At 46.5% G+C, this 26115-nt stretch overlaps 1 protein-coding gene across 5 annotated transcripts in view; it reads left to right on the top strand.

Annotated features, from left to right (window-relative positions):
• The window catches only part of FYB1 (FYN binding protein 1), a 226512-nt gene that overhangs the window by 153504 nt on the left and 46893 nt on the right, over positions 1-26115 (top strand). For all 5 annotated transcript variants that reach the window (XM_068250375.1, XM_068250408.1, XM_068250401.1 and 2 more), the window contains exons 5-11: positions 10552-10571; positions 14740-14771; positions 17754-17901; positions 19871-20027; positions 22746-22881; positions 24176-24192; positions 24382-24448. In XM_068250375.1, coding sequence (XP_068106476.1) covers positions 10552-10571; positions 14740-14771; positions 17754-17901; positions 19871-20027; positions 22746-22881; positions 24176-24192; positions 24382-24448 — 577 coding nt within the window. The remainder of the gene's footprint in view (positions 1-10551; positions 10572-14739; positions 14772-17753; positions 17902-19870; positions 20028-22745; positions 22882-24175; positions 24193-24381; positions 24449-26115) is intronic.

Genomic DNA, 26115 nt, shown 5'->3' on the forward strand with positions numbered 1-26115 from the left:
ATTCCCAGCAGACACAGAACAGTGAACAGAATGCTATATAGTGTGGCTGAGCGAGCAGTGTACCACTATTCCCAGCAGACACAGAACAGTGAACAGAATGCTATATAGTGTGGCTGAGCGAGCGGTGTACCACTATTCCCAGCAGACACAGAACAGTGAACAGAATGCTATATAGTGTGGATGAGCGAGCGGTGTACCACTATTCCCAGCAGACACAGAACAGTAAACAGAATGCTATATAGTGTGGCTGAGCGAGCGGTGTACCACTATTCCAAGCAGACACAGAACAGTGAACAGAATGCTATATAGTGTGGCTGAGCGAGCGGTGTACCACTATTCCCAGCAGACACAGAACAGTGAACAGAATGCTATATAGTGTGGCTGAGCGAGCGGTGTACCACTATTCCCAGCAGACACAGAACAGTAAACAGAATGCTATATAGTGTGGCTGAGCGAGCGGTGTACCACTATTCCCAGCAGACACAGAACAGTAAACAGAATGCTATATAGTGTGGCTGAGCGAGCGGTGTACCACTATTCCAAGCAGACACAGAACAGTGAACAGAATGCTATATAGTGTGGCTGAGCGAGCGGTGTACCACTATTCCCAGCAGACACAGAGTGGCAGTAAACAGAATGCTATATAGTGTGGCTGAGCGAGGTACACAGAGTGGCAGTAAACAGAATGCTATATAGTGTGGCTGAGCAAGCGGTGTACTACTATTCCCAGCAGACACAGAGTGGCAGTAAACAGAATGCTATATAGTGTGGCTGAGCGAGGTACACAGAGTGGCAGTAAACAGAATGCTATATAGTGTGGCTGAGCAAGCGGTGTACTACTGTTCCCAGCAGTGACACAATGACAGGGGGGACCCTGGCTAGCGTGGCTGGAGCGCGAACTACCCTGCCTGCCTACCCAAAGCTAAACCCACAGACAAATGGCGGAGATATGACGTGGTTCGGGTATTTATTTACCCGAACCACGTGACAGTTCGGCCAATCAGAGCGCGTTCGGGTCCGAACCACGTGACCCGTTCGGCCAATCACAGCGCTAGCCGAACGTTCGGGGAACGTTCGGCCATGCGCTCTTAGTTCGGCCATATGGCCGAACGGTTTGGCCGAGCACCGTCAGGTGTTCGGCCGAACTCGAACATCACCCGAACAGGGTGATGTTCTGCAGAACCCGAACAGTGGCGAACACTGTTCGCCCAACACTACTCAAGACCAGTACCAAGGGTGATGCCCAGAGAAGGCTTCCCCTCCTTCCCCGGGTTCCTGCAATGATGTCTTGCTGAGGGTTCTATCCTGGACTTGACTTTCTTCTGGAAGTGGGTTGCCATGTCATTATCACAGTGGCCCAGCCTCCCACGGATTCTTTGGGGAGGTTTTTTTTGCAACCAACACAGCTGAAAGAAAGGGAGCCAAAGGCTGTTACTGCCACTGACCTGGGGAGCCAAAGGCTGTTACTGCCACTGTCCAATATATAAGTTATCATGGGCGTGGCTTAATGTGTAGTGCCAGGCCCAGATATACATTCCAGGAGCCTATAGGCACAGATGTCCTCTCACCCTAGACTTTTGCCCTCTATGAGCCTACAAACTTCTGCCACACGGCAAGTGTGCTGGCTGACCTCGTCACTTCTCCCTTACTTCCCTTACCCGTCATAGGTAGCTACAGGTCCACCTTATTATTAGGTAGCCAGAGGTGCCCTCAGTATTAAGTAGCTAGTGGTGCCCGGAGCTGAAGGTAGATCTTGTCAGTGGAATGCCGAGAGCAGGGTGAGTAACCTCATTTACGCTCTGCTCAGGACTCTGCATAGGGAAGGAGGGAGGCACTCAGGGAGGGAAGTAAGGCGCCTTCTCTTTATCAGGCGCATGAAGGCACATGCCTACAGTGCCTTATGGTAAATCTGGCCCTGTCTGTGTATTGCACAGAGTGCCAACGTGATGCCCGAGTGATGCAAGACTTTGTAGAATGTGCTGGTAGAGTTGTGGGATGGAGAGGTCAGGATAGATATAAACTGTGCTGTGAGAAAGCGCGGAAGAGCCGCCGCCATAAGCCAGCGGCAGGCGGCTCTTTCCGCGCATAGTGACGCTGCACACGGAGAGGCAGCCGCCTCCTCTCAGTATGAGGCGGCTGTCTCCGTGCAGGGCTCACCGGAGCACGGAGAAACTGCCGCGTTGGACGCGGCCGTTAGCGCGCATGCCCCTGCTGCGGAGGCACCGCAGAGCGGGGCTGGTGTGGCTGGGACACGTAGTCCCCCTGGATTTAGAGTGACGCGCGCGCGCACTCAGGCAGGCTTTATGTGGCAGCCAAAGGTAGTCAGCTGACCAGGCTGGTCAGCTGACTCTGGTTCCACTCCTTATTGGTCCAGCACTTAAGGAGGTGCTGGAGAGGTGCCTGTGTATGTATACTGCAGGCTGTTCAGTTGCTGGTTGTCTGGCGTTGCGATCACATATGTGGGAGCACCCAGATCCGTAGTCAGATCCGCAAGTGTGCCGGGACCAGCTGGAGCTGTAATCCTACACTTAGCTAGTTTCTGTTGATAGCTTAAAGTACTAGTTTGAATGTGATTATCTGTTATGACCGTTTGCCTGCCTGACTATCCTCCTGAACTCTGATCCTGTACCTCGATATTTCTGATACTCTGTTGCCGAACCCCGGCTCGTCCTTAGACTCTGTTTCTGCCTCCTGATCTTGTACCTCGATATTTCTGATACCCTGCTGCCGAACCCTGCTTGTACCTAGATTTCGCCTCTGCCTACTGTATCTGTACCTTATCTGTCCGTGTGTTACGACCTAGCTTGCCCGACCTCGAGAACCGACCTTATTGTTAGAGGCGGTTCCCCGTCCTGTTAGTAATACTTCCTCCTGAGTGTCACTTTCAGACAAACCTTCCTACTTTTGGCAGCCTGATTCCTCCCGCCTTGGAGAGCTCAGGTCTTCGGAAGGAAGCTGTGTAGTACTCCTTACTACACTGAGGCCTAGTCCTCTAAGTGTTACTGTTACATCAAAACACTACACTCTACTCAGGTGAACAGAGGTTAGTTGGTATATCGGATTATCGGTGATACTGCAGATCACTTATAATCTGGTATACATCTGTATTCCCAGTGATACTGCAGATCACCGGTAATCAGATCCTCTCTGTGCTTCACCGATCGTTACAGAACGCCAGACCAAAAAACAGATGGAAAACCGCGCTGACCCTCTGACAGTGCTTGCCACTTCGGTGGATAGCATCCATCAAGCACTGGGCCAGCACAAAGCCTTGATTGACGCCCTTTCAGGCTTTGTGCGAACCCTCCAGACGTCAGTTGATTCAGTGCGATCCCCTCCTAGTGATGACATACGTATGCCCGTACCTGATAAATTTTCCGGCCACAAGTCTGACTTCCGGAATTTTAAGAGTAGAGTGTTATCATATTTCGAGTTGAGACCCCGATCCTCGGGGACTGAGACCCAACGGGTCATTTTTATTAAAACCTTGTTAACTGGTGACTCCCAGTCCTGGGCATACAACCTGCCTTCTACAGATACAGCTCTGACCTCAGTAGAGGAATTTTTAAGGCTACGGCCGTAATTTACTACGACCCAGACCTTGCTGCGACCTCGGAGCGGAAACTCAAGCTCCTACGGCAAGGCAAGGGTCCAGTCGAAGAGTACGCTGCCGAATTTCGTAGGTGGTCAGTTACCGCCAGATTTGACACCTATGCCCTGATGGATTATTTTCTGTCTGGGTTGTCGGAGGAGGTCTCCGACTTAATGTTAACCATACCCGAGCCCAAAACAGTCGATGAGGCCATTTCATCGGCCATTCGAGTCGACTGTAGGCTACGCCATCAGAGGCAGACTAGGGGCAGTCACCAGGTCAGGGTGACATCTTATGCGTCACCTTCCGCTGCACCCTTAGCAACGCCATCTCCGTCTGTCTCATCCTCTCCAGCCCTGCCTCCACCCGAGCTAATGCAGATTGGTCGATCAAAACTGAACCAGGTGGAACGAAGGCGGAGAATAACAGAACAACTGTGCCTGTATTGTGCAAAAACGGTGCATAGAGTGCGAAATTGCCCTAACAAGCCGGGAAACGGGTCTGCCTAGGAGTAGTGGGGGGTGACACCCTAGGCATATCATTCTCACCCCAAAAAGAGAAAAAATTACTTCTCCCCTGTACGATTACATGGGATAATAAGTCTGTAGCCACTGAGGCTTTTATTAAATCTGGCTCAGCGGCTAATTTTATGAACTTTGAATTTGCTCAGGAGTTGGGTATTCCTCTCACTCCAGTAAGTCCCCCCATTCAGGTCACGGCGGTAGACGATTCCCCTCTGCAACGGGATCGTCCCCTGTCACAGACCCCACAGGTGAAGGTCACGATAGGGGTACTGCATGGGGAACAACTACAGTTTTTCGTGTTGCATATGTCAACCTTCACTATCATCCTAGGCATGCCATGGTTACAAGCCCATTCTCCACAAATAGACTGGGCTACGGGTCAGGTAACCAGATGGTCTGATCATTGTCACCAACAGTGTTTAGGGAAGGTGACATTGGGTCAGACCAAGATTTACGTGAAGGGTGTTCCTGAGGTATATTCTGAGTTTTCTGATGTATTTTGTCCCAAGGCCGCTGATCAATTACCTCCTCATCGCCCGTTCGATTGCCCCATTGATCTCCGTGCTGGTTGTATGCCCCCTAGGGGTCACCTGTATAACTTGTCCGGTCCAGAGAAGATGGCTATGCAGGAATACATTCGTGACAACTTGGCCAAGAAGTTCATCCGGCCCTCTCGGTCGCCTGCTGGGGCCGGTTTCTTTTTCGTTAAAAAGAAAGACGGGGGTCTTCGACCCTGTATCGATTACCGGGGTCTCAATAAAATCACGGTGAAAAATCGCTATCCGTTACCATTGATAGACGATTTATTCACGCAGGTCACAACTGCAAAGATCTTCTCTAAGTTGGATCTGAGGGGGGCATACAACCTAATCCGCATTAGAAAGGGCGATGAATGGAAGACAGCCTTCAACACACCCGACGGGCATTACGAGTACCTAGTGATGCCCTTCGGGTTGTGCAATGCGCCAGCCGTCTTCCAAGAATTAATCAATGAGGTATTCCGGGAGGTATTGGGTAGATTCGTACTAGTATACCTCGATGATATACTGATCTATTCCAATAACCTCTCCGAGCACAGGGTCCACGTGAAGTTTGTCTTGAACAAATTAAGACAAAATATGCTCTATGCTAAGGTGGAAAAGTGTATTTTCGAGGTGACCACAATCACGTTCCTAGGGTACGTAATTTCCACCTCGGGCCTCTCATTGGATCCTGCCAAGGTCACAGCCGTGTTGGAGTGGCCACAGCCAGTGGGGTTGAAGGCCCTACAGAGATTTTTAGGTTTTGTGAACTATTACAGGAGGTTCATTAAGGGGTACTCCATGTTAGTTGCCCCCCTTACCAGTCTCACGAAAAAAGGGGCAGATACTAACCACTGGTCTCCTGAAGCCGTGGCAGCATTTTCTCATTTGAAGAAATTATTTTGCTCAGCACCAATTTTGAGGCATGTGGACACGTCCTTTCCCTTTATCGTGCAAGTTGATGCCTCAGAAATTGGGTGGGGGCGGTGCTGTCTCAACGGTCTGGGTTGCAGGGCAGATTACACCCGTGCGCTTACTTTTCCCGTAAGTTTTCACATGCAGAAAAAAATTACGATATAGGCAACCGGGAACTTCTGGCCATTAAATTGGCGTTTGAGGAATGGCGCCACTGGTTAGAAGGGGCAGAACACACGGTCACAGTTTACACCGACCACAAGAACTTGGAATACATCAAGGGGGCTAAGAGGCTAAGTCCCCGTCAGGCCCGGTGGTCTTTATTTTTTACGAGGTTCAGGTTTATAATCACGTACACTCCAGGCAGCAAAAACGTCAAGGCAGATGCCCTCTCCAGGTGTTTTGAACCAGAGACAGCACAGCTCCTGAGTCCATCATCCCGCAGAAACTAGTGTTAGCTGCTACGGAGACTTGGGAGGATTGGACAGAGGTTTTGGGTCCTTTTCAGCAGGATGTTCCTGAGGGAAAACCCGAAGAGGTCATGTTTATCCCACTGCCATTTCGTTTACAAGTCGGTCATTTGGGTGGTAGTCGACCGGTTTAGCAAAATGGCCCATTTTGTGCCCCTGAAAGGACTCCCCTCGGCTCAAGAACTGGCTGAACTGTTTATCATTCACGTCTTCCGGCTGCATGGCATTCCGGAAGACATTGGGCTTGATTCACAAAGCGGTGCTAACCTACTTAGCACGTCTAAAGTCTTTAGACACGCTAACCAGGGTGCTAAGTAGGTTAGCACCGGATTTCTCAATCAGATCGTGCGCTAACTTTGCGCGCGCAAAGTTTTACGCGCGCAAAGTTTTACGCGCGCTAAGTCCCATAGGCTTTAATGGGCACTTCGCGCGGAGCGCCCTTCGCTCTGTGCAGTACGCGCGTAAAATTGTACGCGCATAAAGTTTTGCGCGCGTAAAGTTTTATGCGCGAAAAGCTTGTTTAGACGTGCTAAGGGGGTTTTCACAGGCGTGCTAACAGTTAGCACCGCTTTGTGAATCAAGCCCATTGTGTCAGATAGGGGAGTCCAATTTGTGTCTGGATTCTGGAGGGCATTTTGCCACCAAATGGGCATGAAATTATCTTTCTCGTCAGGCTACCACCCACAGACAAATGGGCAGACGGAACGTATTAACCAGTCTTTGGAGCAATTCCTAAGATATTACGTTGCGGAGGCACAGAGTGACTGGGTAAAATTTTTGCCCTTCGCGGAATTCGCACAAAATAATTTGAAGAGTTCCTCGTCTGGGTTCTCTCAATTCCAGATTGTGACAGGGAGGTCACCCAAATTCTCCCCTTTTCCAGTTGTCTCTTCTCCATTTCCAGCACTGGAGGATTGGCAGAGGTCACTCAGGGACAATTGGGGAATTGTTAAGGGGAATTTGCAGAAGGCATTCCAGAGTCAGAAGGGTCAAGCAGACAAGAGACGGTCCGTGGAATGGAAGTTTCAGCCAGGGGATTTAGTCTGGGTGTCCACACGTCACTTGACCCTGAAGCAGCCATCTGCTAAACTGGGTCCCAGGTTTGTGGGTCCATTTTCCGTGTCCAAAAGAATTAATAACGTCACTTACGCCATTGATCTTCCTGCCAGCATGCGGGGCGTAAGGTCGTTTCATGTGTCCCTACTCAAACCTGCGATACATGTGGGTCCTACTCCTCCTCCTCCGGTGATGGTGGAGGACCAACCTGAGTACGAGGTAGAAAAGATATTAGACTTACGCATTGTTCAGAACTCGGTACAATATTTAGTGCATTGGAAAGGGTACGGCATTGAGGAGAGACAATGGGTACCAGGGACTCGCATGCATGCCGATGAGTTAAAGAGGGAGTTTCACACTTTGCACCCAGGAAAACCTGGAGGGAGCTGTCCGGAGTCCACTCCTCGGGGGGGGTACTGTGAGAAAGCGCGGAAGAGCCGCCGCCATAAGCCAGCGGCAGGCGGCTCTTTCCGCGCATAGTGACGCTGCACACGGAGAGGCAGCCGCCTCCTCTCAGTATGAGGCGGCTGTCTCCGTGCAGGGCTCACCGGAGCACGGAGAAACTGCCGCGTTGGACGCGGCCGTTAGCGCGCATGCCCCTGCTGCGGAGGCACCTTATTATTAGGTAGCCAGAGGTGCCCTCAGTATTAAGTAGCTAGTGGTGCCCGGAGCTGAAGGTAGATCTTGTCAGTGGAATGCCGAGAGCAGGGTGAGTAACCTCATTTACGCTCTGCTCAGGACTCTGCATAGGGAAGGAGGGAGGCACTCAGGGAGGGAAGTAAGGCGCCTTCTCTTTATCAGGCGCATGAAGGCACATGCCTACAGTGCCTTATGGTAAATCTGGCCCTGTCTGTGTATTGCACAGAGTGCCAACGTGATGCCCGAGTGATGCAAGACTTTGTAGAATGTGCTGGTAGAGTTGTGGGATGGAGAGGTCAGGATAGATATAAACTGTGCTGTGAGAAAGCGCGGAAGAGCCGCCGCCATAAGCCAGCGGCAGGCGGCTCTTTCCGCGCATAGTGACGCTGCACACGGAGAGGCAGCCGCCTCCTCTCAGTATGAGGCGGCTGTCTCCGTGCAGGGCTCACCGGAGCACAGAGAAACTGCCGCGTTGGACGCGGTGGTTAGCGTGCATGCCCCCGCTGCGGAGGCACCGCAGAGCGGGGCTGGTGTGGCTGGGACACCTAGTCCCTCTGGATTTAGAGTGACGCGCGCGCGCACTCAGGCAGGCTTTATGTGGCAGCCAAAGGTAGTCAGCTGACCAAGCTGGTCAGCTGACTCTGGTTCCAATCCTTATTGGTCCAGCACTTAAGGAGGTGCTGGAGAGGTGCCTGTGTATGTATACTGCAGGCTGTTCAGTTGCTGGTTGTCTGGCGTTGCGATCACATATGTGGGAGCACCCAGATCCGTAGTCAGATCCGCGAGTGTGCCGGGACCAGCTGGAGCTGTAATCCTACACTTAGCTAGTTTCTGTTGATAGCTTAAAGTACTAGTTTGATTGTGATTATCTGTTATGACCGTTTGCCTGCCTGACTATCCTCCTGAACTCTGATCCTGTACCTCGATATTTCTGATACTCTGTTGCCGAACCCCGGCTCGTCCTTAGACTCTGTTTCTGCCTCCTGATCTTGTACCTCGATATTTCTGATACCCTGTTGCCGAACTCTGCTTGTACCTTAGACTCCGCCTCTGCCTACTGTATCTGTACCTTATCTATCCGTGTGTTACGACCTAGCTTGCCCGACCTCGAGAACCGACCTTATTGTTAGAGGCGGTTCCCCGTCCTGTTAGTAACACTTCCTCCTGAGTGTCACTTTCAGACAAACCTTCCTACTTTTGGCAGCCTGATTCCTCCTGCCTTGGAGAGCTCAGGTCTTCGGAAGGAAGCTGTGTAGTACTCCTTACTACACTGAGGCCTAGTCCTCTAAGTGTTACTGTTACATCAAAACACTACACTCTACTCAGGTGAACAGAGGTTAGTTGGTATATCGGATTATCGGTGATACTGCAGATCACTTATAATCTGGTATACATCTGTATTCCCAGTGATACTGCAGATCACCGGTAATCAGATCCTCTCTGTGCTTCACCGATCGTTACATGTGCATGGTTGGCTCTTAGTGATTTTAGGTAGCATGGTTGCCCGTGGGGGAGGGTTGACAACATGACACCAAAGACGACTTTGCTTGTCATTGATTGTGGAGTATTGTGAAGGGGTGAAAGAGGGGTTAGTTAGAAAAAATGATGGAATAGAAATTAAAGCAGTGATAATCTGACACTACTGCCCTGATGTCCAATGCTTCTGGCTGTCTTATCACACAACTGCCCAATTAAATAATGTCTGCTGCATTCACATCAGAGCTCCACCCACTCTAGAGGGCAACAGCAACCCACGAGGAAGACAACACAATATACATGGGCAGAACTTTCACTGGTCAATTCAATCCAGAAAACTATCTCAACTGTCAGGCACCACAGTCCTGCCCACGGTAGCCATGGAAAGCAGACGAAAGCCACAAAGAATCATGGGAAATTGGCAACATTACAAGCTAAATACAGCAACATGGTGGCATAGTGGTTAGCACTCTCGCCTTGCAGCGCTCTGGCCTGGGTTTGAAACCCAACCAGCGCTCTATCTGCATGGAGTTTGTTTGTTCTAACCATGTCTGTGAAGGTGCCCTTCCCCCTAAAATGGACCCTTGACAACAATGGACACATCAGAGTCATGAGAACTGCGCCATGAAGTGCTAGTACGTGAACTGACCCTGTCCGCTCGTTTGGTGCTGAATGGTGATGCTAGCTACGAGTATGTAGCTACAATTAATGGAAATTTTAATTAGATAGCACTGCCCACGGCAGAGGGGGGGGGGTTAACTTACCTATGCCGTCACCATATAGCTAATGCGTTCAGCTTGCGCTCCACATAACTCCTTTACTTCCTCCTTCAAACCCGGAAGGAGGAAGTAGTGACGTTGTGTGGGACGCATCGGCTATAGGCAGCATAGATGAGTTAACCCCGCCTCTACCGTGGTCAGTGCTATCTAATTTAAATTTTGATTACTCTTAGCTACATACTTGTAGCTAGTAGTGTGGTGATCAGCATTATTTGGATGTTCCAAATTTGAAGCACCGAAGCAGCAATCTTCTGTTCTTTGCAAGAAAAATTATTTACTGAACAAAAATAGTGATTTGATACTGCTAATATATGCTCAATACTGCTAATATATGCTCAGTACTGCTAATATATGCTTAGTACTGCTAATATATGCTCAGTACTGCTAATATATGCTTAGTACTGCTAATATATGCTCAATACTGCTAATATATGCTCAATACTGCTAATATATGCCCGACTGACTTATATAAATGGTGATTTCTTTCAATAGGTTCTATTTCTATTTTCTACATAAAAAATTGTTAATTTATGTGAAATCACTCAATACTGATTTGCAATATTACTTTCTCTCTTTCAGATGGTATTACCGATGATTCAGTAAGTGGTGATTTAATTTATAAGCCATAAAGAGCGGAATTTACTGTATATGATCCAGAATAAATGATGTCAGGCATAATAACACCCAAGTGAAAATCACAAACACACTTCTCTTACTATAGTGTTTTCATATAATGCTCAATCTTTTTTTCTCCTAAAGTACCCATTTAAAGAGGAACTCCAGTGAAAATAATGTAGTAAAAAAGTGCTTCATTTTTTACCATAACTATGTATAAATGATTTAGTCAGTGTTTGCTCATTGTAAAATCTTTCTTCTCCCCGATTTACATTCTGACATTTATTACATGGTGACATTTTTACTGTGGGCAGGTTATGTAGCTGCTCCTAGCTGTTTTGTCTGTTAGAGACAGCTGTAAACAGCTAATTCCTGTCTGTGAACATTGTTACATTGTGGCAGTTTGCCCAGAGTACCGCGGTACTCAGAGCTTCTTGTGGGAGGGGTTTCAGCACAAAATCAGTCATACAGCGCCCCCTGATGGTCTGTTTGTGAAAATCATTATATTTCTCATGTAAAAGGGGGTATCAGCTACTGATTGGGATAAAGTTCAATTCTAGATTGGAGTTTCTCTTTAAAGTTCAGACCTATATTCAGGTAACATATACAGTATGTTGAACTGGAAGCTAGTCCGAAGAATTTCTTATGTAAACTTTCCCAACTCAACACCCCCCCCCCCCTCCGAAAGAAAATAATTGCCCCTGCCCCCTACACCCCCCCCACACACACACACACACCTCAGCCTCCTACTCCCCCCCCCCCCCCCCATTACCCATCCTGACTTCTGAATATTCTCATATGATTACCCTAGGGCAGAGCCAGGACAAGGTCCTCCAGCACTCAAGGCTGAGACACCAAAGTGCGCCCCTCCATCCCTTCCACCCCAGCAGTCACACACTGATTGCTGTTAGAGTAAGAGGTGCCCCAGGGCACCCAACACCTTAATCTCTAGTTATCCGGGCCGGTTCTCTCATGAAGCAAGGTGAAACATTTGCATCAGGTGGTAGAGATTACAGGGGCTGCATGTTTGTACTGTATTTACACTAATAGCATGCAGTCAGAGTAGGAGGAGAAGCGAGAGGAGAGCAAGGTGAATCAGGTCATCAATGCAGAAAAGCAGCTTGTTGTGCTGTGTGAGGAATCTGACAGTGAGTGAGGAAGGGGGAGGCAGGAGAGCAGCAACATTTCGTTTGACTTGCAAAGCAGAAGGGAGGAGGTAGCACTGCTGTCGAGGAGGAATGAAGTGGCTGAAGGTAAACAGTATGTTTGTCACAGACTCCCAGCAGCCAGTGTGCTATTGTGTTGAGCTGCAGCATGTCATTTGAAAACATTAAATGAAGCAGAATAAATTGTCCGGTGCTGTGGGATCATTCCAAATTGGGGGGCGGGGGGGCGCATCCTAAAAGTTTGCCTCAGGCAGCAAAAAGTCTTGAACCGGCCCTGCTAGTTATCTGGCTTGCAGTCACTGCAATGTATCCTCTTTTCTTATTTCTCTCTGCTTCACACACAATAGGGGAATGATGGCTGAGTGAGTTGTGCGCCCCCTCCTGCACAGCGCCCTGAGGCTGGAGCCTCTCTTCCCTCCGCCTCGGCCCGGTTCTGCCCTCGGGGTATTATTATTATTAAATAGTAATAATATTAATAATAATACCTCTGCAGGTAGCCTTTCTGCTACATGTATAAACTTAACTGATGCCAATCTGGAGATCTGCCACCTACCTCATCCACCCTCCCCCCCCCCCCCTACACACACACACATTCTGACCAACACAGATGTGCCACCTACCCCCCCCCACACACACACACACACACACACACACATTCTAACGAACAAAGATGTGCCACCTAACCCCTCCACTCCCTCCACAAACACACACCGTCCACGACGCATTCCGAGGTGTGCCACCTGCATCCTACCCCCCCAACTCCCCCCAAACGCACCCAAACCACCACCTATTCTGACCTAATAGGTAGCCAGAAGTACCCTCAATATTAAATAGCTAAAGGTGCCCCTAAGTATTAGGTAGCTGGAAGCGTCCCTGACTGAAGGGAGATCTCATCAATGCCAAGAGCTTGGTGGGTAGCCTCTTATTGACACTCTCATCAGGACTCTGCAGAGGTCTTGTATGTGCAACAGAAGAAAAAGCTTGAGGCACTGTAACTTGCAAATAGGGTACCTTTACTCAACGGTGTACAGACAGCGGGTATGCTGTGGGGGTGACAGAGGCCTGACAGCCGTTTCGCTTAACAATAAGCTTTCTCAGAGGCCAATAGTATGTACAAGGACTCTGCAGAGGGAAGGAGAGAGGGAGGCACTTGGGAAATGAGCCACCTTTCCACCATCATGCGCCTGTATGCATGTGCCTACAGTGCCTTATGGTAAATCTGACCCGGCACACACACACCACCACCCATTCTTACCTACAGAAATATGCCACACACAGTCACACACACACACAAACACTAACCCATTCTGACCTATTGAGGTTCTCAACTTCATTAACCCTATGACTACCCCTGTGGATTGCCCTTTTGCTACTTGAGCTCAGCTGATGCAAGTCTGTAGGCATTTCTCTCTTTGTGATCTAACACTGGAGGGAAGTGGTAGGCCACAACTCCCCCTAGCCTAGCTGCATCCCACAATGCAAATCCGATTGCTGTTCATCATACCCATGCCCACTCTGTAGGAAATAAGTGGTGGGAGGGACAATGCCCTCTCTAAGTATGTGCTAGGCGAGGCTGGACACTGCAATGATGTCACAGCCCGTCTCCAGAACACAGTAGGCCATTGACAGGAAGTTCCTGAGATAATATTCAGTAAGTAACTTCTTTGTTAGGCAAGAACGGTGTATTTCATTAACTGGGATGGGCATCCTGAGTCTATGACCAGATAAAAAATGTTTGAATGTGGCTAATGGACCAAATGTCAACTTTTGGGATTTGGCTGGATGAGAAGCAATTTCTGGGCCAGCATTTGGATAATATTGGATTTTGTGCCAGGGTTGAAGAGAACTAAAGGGGAGAATCAAGGTAAAAAGGGTTAGGAGTTATTAAGAGGACAGTGACACCTAGTGGCTTAATCGAGAGAGCTGGAGAGACTAGACCAGGAGGAATAGGTAAACCCCATCACAGCAGCTGTGCTGATCTGTAGGTCTGGGCGGCAGAGCCAAGGGAGCATAGGAGGGGGACCCTGGTGGAGGAAGGAAGAAGTCCGGGCCCCTCCTACTCACTAGGTAAGAGGGGGTCTGAATGTGGGAAGTGGCCCCCCATAAAGTTTAGCAAGGTGGCCCAATCTGGCGTAGTAGGACTGTGCAGGAATTATATGCCAGACAAGTTTACAGACAAGGCTTTGTCCTTCAGCTGTTTCTAAGCAATGGGGCTCAGTAAGCTTCTTGGATCTCCTTGTAGGAGAAAAAGTTTTGATCCTTGATGGTCACCCATATAACCTCCAAGTCTGTGAATGAGAGAGACCAGGAACCCAATGGTGCAGCATTGTTAGTCAATGTGATGTAAGCACATGTGTATAAGTATTATATTCACAAGGGTTTGTTGCAAAACTTGCAACCACCGCCTGAGCCTGCGGGAGTATAACCGTCCCCGCTCTGTTGGTGCAGATGCTGGTCGGTCTCTCTCCTGGATTAGTTGCGAGGACGAAAGGTCCTCATGACTAAAAAAACCCCTATGGGGTATGGACTATGCTAAAAAAACACTGGTGGAAGCGCCCTAGATGATATGATAAAACTAGATGTTGTATATTTGAGAAGTGTAATTTCTTACCTTCTCAGAAGAACAAACCATGATTTAATGTAAAAAATAATGTTTATTCGTGCACGGTAGACAACTCATTTCACGGGTCTTAGTCCATTCTCTCAGGTCAATACAAGTACCTGTAGAACTTTTGGTCACGAATGTGAGTGCCTGAAAAATCTTATATGAAAAAAAAAACTCATTAAGACACGGTATATTTCAGTTATTGATAGGGATGACTCCAAAGCCGTCTGTGAAAATAGATTTAAATAGTCCTATTTGATGAAATTAAGACAGCCATTGAGATGTGCGGATTTTATCTCTTCCTCTAGTTTCTAAATATGAATTCCAATATATGTTGTCTGTGTAACTTATGTTTCATGTTTATATAATTTTTTGTACCAGATTGAAGAGGAGGAATTCTATGATGATATAAGGTATGTTTTATTTTTTTATTTCTGTAATTTTGTTATTGATTTTTTTTTCTTTTTCAACAAAATTGTCATACCAATGCATACTCTAATCCAATTTACATGCAACAGTGAAAATACAAGAGCATTCATAAAATAATAGATAACAAGCATAAATTGAATAATATGAGAGCCTAGATCTGGTGGCTGATCAACCATAATTATTATCGAATCTGATGAAAATTGGTGCCACCAAGAGTATGCCCAATTAACAATTCGACCGATTTCATGCGTAATTGCAAAAATGTATGCAAAATTTTGCTTAATCGTAATTAGCTGATTATGATCATCACTACCGTCATTAGATTATTGATCAGGAAGTAATCTTTTATGGATTTATACACTAGTTATAAGTTCACTTATCCTTTACCCTCCTGAGCGGTATGCCGGAAACTCAGAGCTGGATTAAAGGCTAAATGAGGCCCTAAGCAAAGTAACTGATTTGGGCCCCCCCCCCCCCCCCCCATCATGTCGTAATAGAATCAGAAGATGCAGCTGCACAGCAACATGCCGCACACACCGGGGCAGCCGAGCTACTGGTTGCTATGGGCAACAGCCCGCTTTCCTCTGTGGGTGCACAATGCAGGGAATAGCAGCTGCAAAATGCAGAGTGAGAGATGAATGGCTGGGACATTTGCACTCAGGGGCTGGGGCACCCCTGTGAAGAGGGCGCCAGATATCACAGCAGCAGCACTTTCCCCCTGCATCTCCAGCCTGGCAATAGCAGAAAGCTCTGGACACCGCCAAACCGGAAGCCGTTCCCCAGACAGAATTACATAACCACTCCCACCACCGAACAACCAATTTCCTCCCAAACTAGACAGCCACCATGCAGCCTCCATCCCAGTGAATATGATAGTCCAGCAGAGAAGGCAGCCGCAGCGAGGGAGAATGACCGCACCAGATGACTCACATTCACCTATTGCGATCCAAGCAATAGAGGTCCCGTCATCCGGAGCCCATCTGTCTCCTCTAGAGTGCTGCCGCTCTGTTACTACTACCATTACTACTTCCTACTTCCTGTCTGATCTGAGAATCAGGAAGTTCAGAGCGAGCGGCTGCACCATAGAAGAGACAGATGGGTTTCAGATGACGGGATCTCTATCGCTTGGATCATGGATAGGTGAGTGAGCGTTTGCCATCTGCTGCTATCATTCTTGCTGCAGCTGTGGTTCTCTGTGGGAAGGGAGGGAGGAGTGGGCAGTGGCTGAGAGTACAGTAGCAGGAGGGGTACCTAGGAGAGCCTGGCTCTGAAGACAATCAGCAGCGCATGGCATCATTAGACAAGACAAATAACATTTATATCGTGCTTTTCTCCTGGCGGACTCAAAGCGCCAGAGCTGCAGCCACTAGGGCGCGCCCTATAGGCAGTAGCAGTGTTAGAGAGACTTACCTAAGGTCTCCTACTGAATAGGTGCTGGCTTACTGAACAGGCAGAGCCGAGATTCGAACCCTGGTCTCCTGTGTCAGAGGCAGAGCCCTTAAAGGGACTCCGAGCAGTGCCTGTGGGTATGCCTTTAAGCATACCCACAACTAATTAATTACATCCTCACACCTACCAGCATGATGTTTGTAATTATATCCCCCTGGGTTCCTTATATTTCATTGCATTGTGCTGAATCGAGCTGCCGACTTTGAAGAAAAGTCGTCCTGTGTAATACAAGTAACTATGGAAAGATGCATATCATTTTGAAGCTCTCGTTCTCCTCTTTCCAATGATAGATAAACTGCCACCCTACGCTTTTTAGTTTTCACTATTTTTGCGATCGAAATTGCAGTGGCCACGATTTCGATCGCGGAAATAGCAAAAACTAAAAGGCATAGGGCGGCGGTTTATATATCATTGGAAAGAGGAGAAAGAGAGCTTTAAAATGATATGCATCTTTCCATAGTTACTGCACTGCTCAGAGTCCCTTTAACCATTTTACCATCCAGCCACCGCTGACAGGATGGCGAGGGCTGGTTTATGTGCTGATGGGGCCATGGGGGCCCCGTTGACTCTGAATGGGGCCCCAAGCGGCTGCTTTTGCTGCCTGGACGGTAATCCGGCCCTACGGACACTGTGTCGGGATTGCTGCTCAGGAGGTTTTGCAAGCCTTAGCTTAAACCAGTATAAATCTATCAGGTTATGTGGCTGCACAAGATGTCAGATAGCAATAGGCCAGCTAGTATAGGTGGCCACCCCCCCCCCCACCCCGATCCAGCGGCTACATACATACCAAGCCTCTATCCAGCGATCGGCGCTGCCTCCTCGCACAGCTCCAGTCTTCTCTATGGGGAGGATCGGGACTGTGCATGATGTTATGACGTCGGTGACAAGACCGGAGCTGTGCAGGGAGGCTGTGGCAATCGCTGGATAGAGGCTTGGTATGTATATGGCGGCTGGATCGGGGGGATCGGGGGGTGGTGGCCACCTATACTAGCTAGTCTATTTCTAGCTGACATCTTGTGCAGCCATATAACCTAATAGATTTATACTGGGGGACTCTGAGGCTGGCAAAATGGCGTAACGCTCAGGAGGTTAAAGGGCACCTGAGGTGAAAATAAACTAATGAAATAAACAATTGTATCTATCCCCCTTCTTCTAAAAATGACTTTTTAAGATATTACACAGTTTTATTTTATATTTAAATCTACTTTTTATGTTTTTACAGTTTTATTGTTTTTGCTCAATGACACATTTATTGAAGTATGCCACAGCTATGAACTATTGACCCTTTTTATTTCATTCCTACTCTTATTATCAGTGAGGGTCACACTGTAGTCTGACCCAGTCCTGACTCAGACAGGAACTGCCACTTACATACCTGATGTTTAACTCTTTCAGGCAGAGAAAGAAAAAAAGGAACACAGCATAGTTATTTGAGTGCTAGGCACTGTACATACCCATGTCTATCTCAACATGTCACCTCGGGTATCCTTTAAGTAAAGATGATATTTTTGTTATAGTGATACATACAAGAAGGAACTAGAAGAAAAGAATGACAAGAAAAAGAAAAAAGAACAGGAGAAAGCCGAAAAAGAGCAGAAAGAGAGAGAAAAGAAAGAGCAAAAGGAAAGGGAGAAGAGAGAACAAGAGATACGAAAAAGATTCAAGGTAAACTGGATGGCTGGATATTACTGGTTAAGGGCTCTGCTTCTGACACAAGTGACCTAGGTTAGAATCTTGGCTCTTCTTGTTCAGTAAGCTCGCACCTATTCAGTAAGGAGACATTGGGCAAGTCTCCCTAATACTGCTACTGCCTACTGATTGTGCCCTAGTGGCTGCAGCTCGGGCGCTTTAAGGTCCACCAGGAGAAAAGCGCAATATAAAGTGACATGGTCCCAATAAGATAAAAAGTGTTTTTTTTAATCCCTGTTTAATTTTTAACCCCAGCCTAGCCTATTAACCCATTATTAATCCCTTCAATACCTATACCTGTTTATAAACTTTTAATGACTGATGCCTGTAGCGATCGGATGCGATCTCTAGGGCAAAAGTTTCGAGCCCCAATGTTCTACAGATGTAACGCTCTGCCATTGCCTAGCAATGCATCTGTACAGCTCTATGACGCTAAATTGTCGCCCTGGCAAGCGCATTCGATCGCCACAGGCGCGCAGGCTGGGGATAAGGGTCCACCACATGCTCAGCTAGAAGTAAAATATGGCATATGCGGTATGGTTTTATTCTGGAAGGGCCAAATAATTCATTTTTATGTGTTTTACTACTGTGGGGCGTGTCGTGAAAATTAGAAAAGGTCAAAAATGAAAAAAAAGAATGGGTATTTTCTGCATTTTCGCCGAATTTTCCCCATAAAATTACTATAGAATAAAATAGATTTGGGATAAAAATATTACTCAAAGAAAGCGTAGATTGTACTGAAAAAAAACCCAAGATATACTGTACATCACTAAGATGAGCCATGTGCCTCTGTTTGTACCCTCTGTGCCTCCATTTCAACCGTCTGTGCCTCCGTTTGTACCCCTCTGTGGATTTTTGTACTCCGCTGCACCTTTGTCACCCCCCTGCCTCCCTTTTTATCCCTTGTGCCTCTGTCTCTATTTGCCCCCTGTGCCTAAATTTGTACGCTTCTTTGCCGCTCTCTCTCCCCCTCCTTCCCCGATGCCCTGCTTTTCCCCCTCTCTCTCTGCCTATGGACTCACCTTCCAGCCCGAGTCCAACGCTGTCTGTCCTCCACTCTCCGGATCTCCGTCTGCTCTCTATAGCCACGTACAGCCACTGCTAGATGCAGCATCGCACCTCTTCCTGAATGTCATGTGACATACAGGAACCTGTATGTCACATGACATACAGGAAGCAAGTGGATGCTGCATCTACCGGTGGCTGAACGGGGCTATATGGAGCAGGAGACGGAGAGCGGAGGACAGACAGTGTTGGACTCGGTTCGGAGTTGAGTCCAACACTGCTGGGGACATGCGCCGACACACGGGGAAGTTTGAAGCCACTTCTTCAAACTTCCTTGACGCGGAAATGACGTCATCGCGAAGGGATTGGGCCGTTCGTATCGGCGGGTCGTTCGTATGGCAGACGTTCGTAAACCGGGGACTACCTTTATTAGAGCTGAATAAACATTAAACAGCAACTTTACCAAAAGGGAGGAAAAATAAATCAAGACATTTAAAAAATAGACGGTAGATCAAGAAATGATTGATACTCACAGTGCAATTTCTTCATGTTGTTTTATCCTTTGTGAGCCTGCAGGTCAACATATGTACTGCTCGATGGAATTAAAAAACAACCAACTGATTTATCTATAAATACGCCCACTACCAATGTGATAGGCCAAGAGGTTGTTTTATGCTGCTTGCTTGGCAGTTGGAAGCAGCCGTTATTTCCCGCAATGAGGTTCACAGACAGGAAACTGTCAGGACCAAGGTCATGACATCATACTGTGGGAGGGGTTTCACCACAATATCAGCCAGCCACACAGACACCCCTTATGATCTATTCGAGAACAGGTACTACTGATTGGGATGAAGTTCAGTTTTGCAATAAATTTCCACTGAGGCCTTTGAATTGTGTTGTAGATCACACAGGTTAATGTTTCCCTTCATACTCTCCACAGCTATCAGATAAGGTTGACGTTCTTCATCAGGCCAAGGCCTGCGTGGACCACAAAGGTGGTAAGAATGAACTCAGTTTCAAGAAAGGCGACGACATTGAAATTATACGTGTAACGGACAACCCTGAAGAGAAATGGTTGGGAAGAATGAATGGAAATTGTAAGTATATACAATAACAATACAGTCTAATAAACAGGCCAGCATACAGTGAAGTCACAATTATATGAGGAAACAAGATGGAGGGAGGGATGGGAGAGGCAGGGCCAAACCCAGGATTTTCAGAGGGGTATTCCTGAAAGGTCTCCCCCAGCCACGCACAATAAAGTATAATAATATGGTAGGACACCATGTAATTTCCCGTTCGATCTGACGATTATTTCCTTAATGTCGGTTCTACTTCTGACCGACAACGGGATAGATCAGGAGCAGTTTGAATACAGATAATAATGAGGACAGCTGACATTGGTAATGAAGGGGAAAGTGAAGCATTTACACAGCAGGGCACAGGGCTGTGCTCATACCTGACACTGGCCTCAATTCACGGAGCATTATCAAACGTTTATCAAACACTTTATCAAACGTTTGATAATTTACCTCATGGGTAAAATCTCATTTTAAATTCACTAAGGTGTTATTTATTTATCAAATGTTTTACCGATAAAACGTTCAAAAAACACCTTAGTGAACTCAAAATGAGATTTTACCCATGAGGTAACTTATCAAACGTTTGATAAAGTGTTTGATAAACGTTTGATAATGCTCCGTGAATTGAGGCCACTGTTAAGTTCCCCAGAGCTGCACCATGCTCTGTACACACACTGCTGCTCCATGCTCTGTATACACGCTGCTGCTCCATCCAAAGTCAACTGTAGCAGGGAAAGAAAGGGGGCGGTGTTGTGAGCTGCAGGATGCCTGCAGATATTCTGGTTTCTCAACTTGTGCCTGTCCCCAGACACTGCACTGGCCCTGGTCTGAGGGGGGATTCTGGGCAGCTGTAATCCCCCCCCCCCCCTCTTCCCCTGTGTTTGCCTATGAGAGGTGCACCATGTAAACATTATCATTGCTTAGAATTTAAGTTCTGGTTTAAGTGAACCAATATTGAACCAATTTAAGCAGCATTGACAAAGAGTTCTCATTTTACACCAGGGCTCGAAACTGTCAATATTCTTTTTTCCTTCATTTTTGCAAAAATAATGTTAAATGAGATTTTAGAGTAAAAATGCCATCAAAAATAAGTTTCACTTGCTGTTATTGCAAGTGCAGTAGATTGTACAGAACTTGCAATCACAGCTAAAATCACGCTGCAAAACGTGGACAAAAATGCTACATAAACCAGCTTGCGCTTTAGGAAGAGTAAGCGCTGCTCTCAGTGGGCACCTGGCCTAAGTGGTGTAATGTATGAGCCTTAGTTCACCCTCATTGTCCAGCTGAAGTGGGAACTATGCAATTACATTTTCATATTTGATGCAACTGTTCCATAGAAGTTCCCCTTGGAGAAGTCAGTCACATGACCCAAGATCTACTAACAAAAGCGTGCTACTGCAGAGGGAGTGGGTGTTCCTCAGCTAAAAGGGATCAGCTCCTACTGCTGAGCACAGAACGCTCCACCCACCTCCTCCCTTGCTGTTTAGACATTAAAGAGTTGAGGCTAAAATTACAGAGTCAATGATGGATGGATGGGTGGAGGGCGTGGGTTGAAATACTGTCCTGACATCTTCGGGGCACAGTAGACGCTCCAGCACCTCCTCAGCAGTACGGTGGTTCCATGTTTCCGGAGACTGCTCTTCGGCAACCTCCCCCAGCTCTGAAGCCACTAGCCAGGCCTTGGCTGAAGTTAGGGGTGTTAGGGAAGTTAGGGGTGGAGTGATCACCTGCCTGGAGGGATGAGAAAAGGACAGGTGAGTATTTAATTCCCTTCCCATCCGCAATCAGTATAAAATTACACTGTCATCTCAACAATAAATAGGAGTGCAAGAGCCAACCAATAAGTTAATTTTATATTTATTACAAAAAGAAACGACTTGTAATGCTTAAAACTTTGCGCATTGCTTTGCAATCACAGTGAAAAGGAGGTGCTGGACTAGCTCTTCAACCAACACACAATTGTTTCACATTAGTGAAGGTCAGTTGGAGAGACAGGAGAGGACAATGAAAAAAACACCTGAAATGGGCTTTAAAGTGTACCTAAGGTGACATGTGTCATGATAAGATAAACATGTGTATGTACAGTGCCAATCATACATATAAATAAACAATGCTTTTTTTTTCTTTTTCTGCCTGAAAGAGTTAATATTCAGCTATGCACATGACTGTTTCTCTTCAGTTGAGGCCTAGTCCGACTATAGCATAGCCCTCACTGATAATGAATAACAGCCATAAAACATTTGTCTGGCAGAGAACAGCTTATGTGTGTAAAAAAAAAAAGGGCAATAGTACATATATTTTAGCTCTGGGACACTTGAAAGGCTTGAGCAGAGACAATAAAACATTAAATCTACGTTTTATGTTTTCAAACATATACAACTGAAAGGCCCTATTCACAGTGGTCAGTTGCATTGCAGAATCATTCTGCATGTCAACTCACTGCCCATACAATTCTATGAGCCTGTTCACAGTAACGAATCGCTTTATTCTAACTCGTTACATACAGGCTTTGTATTAAAGTCTATGGCCAGTCTGCAGTCCACAGTCATTATAACGTGTGAGTTATGACAATGACCACTGTGAACCCAGCCAAAATCATTTTCAGGAGTAGGAGGTGAGATACAGTCATTTATCTCATCAATTTAATTAACACCTCGGGTTCATGTCAGGTTGTTTGGTGATGATTCATACTGTATGCTGAGTGTGTCCTAACAAGCTCATTTATTTTGACAGACGGGTATATAAAAACAACCATGGTGTCTGTTGACTATGATTCCCTGAAGAGAAAGAAAATAATGCAGTTTCCTGTAAAACCGCTGCCAGACCAAGAGATTTATGACGATGTCGGAGAGCAAGACTCTCTCAGCAAGTAAGAGCTTCAAAGCTGTCTGTCTGACCCTCTGATAAGTCTGTAAAGTACCACTACATTAGGCCTTAAGGCCGGATTTCAGGCAAGGCCTCAGAGGCCATGGCCTAGGGCACCAGGAAAGCAAGGGGAGGGCTGTGGGCAGCAGGGTGGCAGTAGCGGTTAGACTGCCGAACATCGTCCTGCTGTACAGTTTGCACATAGTGGTGGGTGGCTACCAACAGCTGGATCTGGCACTCCGGGCATGAAGGGGCGGCGAACGGGCACTTACAGTGATCTCTGAGCTGCCTGTCAATCACCAAATGTGCCACTGGCCAAGGAGCTCACAATCTACTCCCTGCCATCATGTCACCAACTGTCCTCAGGGGAGCTAATAATGTATACCTTGCCATTTCTTCATGAGCCTACAATCGAATCCCTGCCTTGTTGGGGGGGGGGGGGGGGGGGAATTAGTATGCTGTCAGTCTGGGAGCAGCTGGTAAAAATTACAAATCCGGCCCTGTTAGGCCTGGTTCACACTTGCAGGGATGAAAATCTGTTCCGTGTAAAAATAGATCCATGGAACGGAGAAGTTTTTAAAAGGCATCCGTTTCCATCCATGACCCTCTGTTCCGTTAGTAGGCGGCCAATGCGACGGACGCGTCGATTTGCTACACACCGAAACTTGCGGTCCATTCAGCGCAATGGACCCGAACGAATCCGTTCAAATGGAGCAATGTGAACAGATCCTATTGATTAAGATAAAGGGAAGAGTGAGAACAAGGCAAAATTTTTTTTTTTTCAAAAAGACCTTGTAGTTTTTTAGAAAATATTTTTTAAAAATGCAAAGGAAAAATGGTTCTTAAACCCAGAAAAATTACAGTTTGAAAAACATTTTTTCTTTGCATTTTTAAAATCTATTTTCTCAAAACCTACAAGGTCTTCGCAATTAAGAGCTAAATTAAGACGACACTTAAATTACGTGACAACTGTGCAAAATTGTGAAATTACGATTCCCGATTAGGTTGACAAACTAAATGAATTAGGATTTTATCAAAATTTAGCATTACAATTTCACATCGTAATTGCGAATTACAATGCCAAATTACGATTATACGAAATTATCATGTTTACCAATGTTGTATTTTTTACCAGCGACTATGTTTGGTGTATACCATTGACTATATTTTGTTGTACCCCATGTTTGTTTCTTACTCTGTGCAGTGCCACGGAATATGTTGCCACTTTACAAATCAATAAGAATATTTAAAAAAAAAATACAAAACTTATTTTCTGTTTTCTCCCTTCTTCCTCACAGCTCTGGGGGGAGCGCATGTAAGTATAACTTGGTCTGTTCATTTATTATTTTACGTATTTATATAGCGCTGACATATTATCTATGTTTTATGTTGTATACATATTTATTGAGTTGGCTTTCTTTAATGTAAATACTCTTATTTACAAAAAGGACTGAGTGCCATTGCCATTCTATAATGTTTTGTTCTGGATATCTTGTTTGTGCAGTTTTTCCACCTCCACCAAGTAATGATGATGACATCTATGATGTCACAGATGATGACCCAGTCAACAGGTATGTATCATACTTATCATTAGACAATAATCCCTGGATTCCATAAAGGTCCTTAACTTAAGTAGCCATTGAAACTTTAACATAGTCTTGTATGTTTGCAGTAAGTTTTTACTTTTTATTAGGTTAGAGATTACTATTTGGGCACAGAGCAAAGCCATCCGTTTTCTGGGTTGAGCTAACATTAGGCGCTATTATTGGCCAATTCATGGTCATTTCCATGCATCTGGCAACATTATCCAATACAGCCAAAACACAGAAACAGGGAACTACAGTGGTGGAAATAATTATTTGATCACCTGCTAAATTTGTAAGTTTTTCCTCTTATAAAGAAAGAAACGGTTTATAATTGTTATGATGGTTTTATTTTAATGAAAAGAGACAGAAAATTAACAAGAATTCCACACATTAAATACAAGTTATAAATTGTTTTGTATGTTATTGAGTGAAATAAAATAAGTATGTGGTCCCTACTAGTGTTGGGCGAACAGTGTTCGCCACTGTTCGGGTTCTGCAGAACATCACCCTGTTCGGGTGATGTTCGGGTTCGGCCGAACACCTGATGGTGTTCGGCCAAACTGTTCGGCCATATGGCCGAACTAAGAGCGCATGGCCGAACGTTACCCGAACGTTCGGCTAGCGCTGTGATTGGCCGAACGGGTCACGTGTAGTGTTGGGCGAACATCTAGACGTTCGGGTTCGGGCCGAACATGGCCGAACTCCGAACATAATGGAAGTCAATGGGGACCCGAACTTTCGTGCTTTGTAAAGCCTCCTTATATGCTACATACCCCAAATTTACAGGGTATGTGCACCTTGGGAGTGGGTACAAGAGGAAAAAAAATTTAGCAAAAAGAGCTTATAGTTTTTGAGAAAATCGATTTTAAAGTTTCAAAGGGAAAACTGTCTTTTAAATGCGGGAAATGTCTGTTTTCTTTGCACAGGTAACATGCTTTTTGTCGGCATGCAGTCATAAATGTAATACATATAAGAGGTTCCAGGAAAAGGGACCGGTAATGCTAACCCAGCAGCAGCACACATGATGGAACAGGAGGAGGGTGGCGCAGGAGGAGAAGGCCACGCTTTGAGACACAACAACCCAGGCCTTGCATGAGGACAAGAAGCGTGCGGATAGCAATTTGCATTTTGTCGCCATGCAGTCATAAATGTAATACAGATGAGAGGTTCAATAAACAGGGACCGGAAACGCTAACCCATCACAGATGTTCATTGTTCATGTTACTTGGTTGGGGTCCGGGAGTGTTGCGTAGTCGTTTCCAATCCAGGATTGATTCATTTTAATTTGAGTCAGACGGTCTGCATTTTCTGTGGAGAGGCGGATACGCCGCCGATCTGTGACGATGCCTCCGGCAGCACTGAAACAGCATTCCGACATAACGCTGGCTGCCGGGCAAGCCAGCACCTCTATTGCGTACATTGCCAGTTTGTGCCAGGTGTCTAGCTTCGATACCCAATAGTTGAAGGGTGCAGATGGATTGTTCAACACAGCTACGCCATCTGACATGTAGTCCTTGACCATCTTCTCCAGGCGATCGGTGTTGGAGGTGGATCTGCAGGCTTGCTGTTCTGTGTGCTGCTGCATGGGTGTCAGAAAATTTTCCCACTCCAAGGACACTGCCGATACCATTCCCTTTTGGGCACTAGCTGCG

This window comes from Hyperolius riggenbachi, chromosome 1 (assembly GCF_040937935.1).
Source record: "Hyperolius riggenbachi isolate aHypRig1 chromosome 1, aHypRig1.pri, whole genome shotgun sequence".
In the NCBI taxonomy this organism is placed as follows: Eukaryota; Metazoa; Chordata; class Amphibia; order Anura; family Hyperoliidae; genus Hyperolius; species Hyperolius riggenbachi.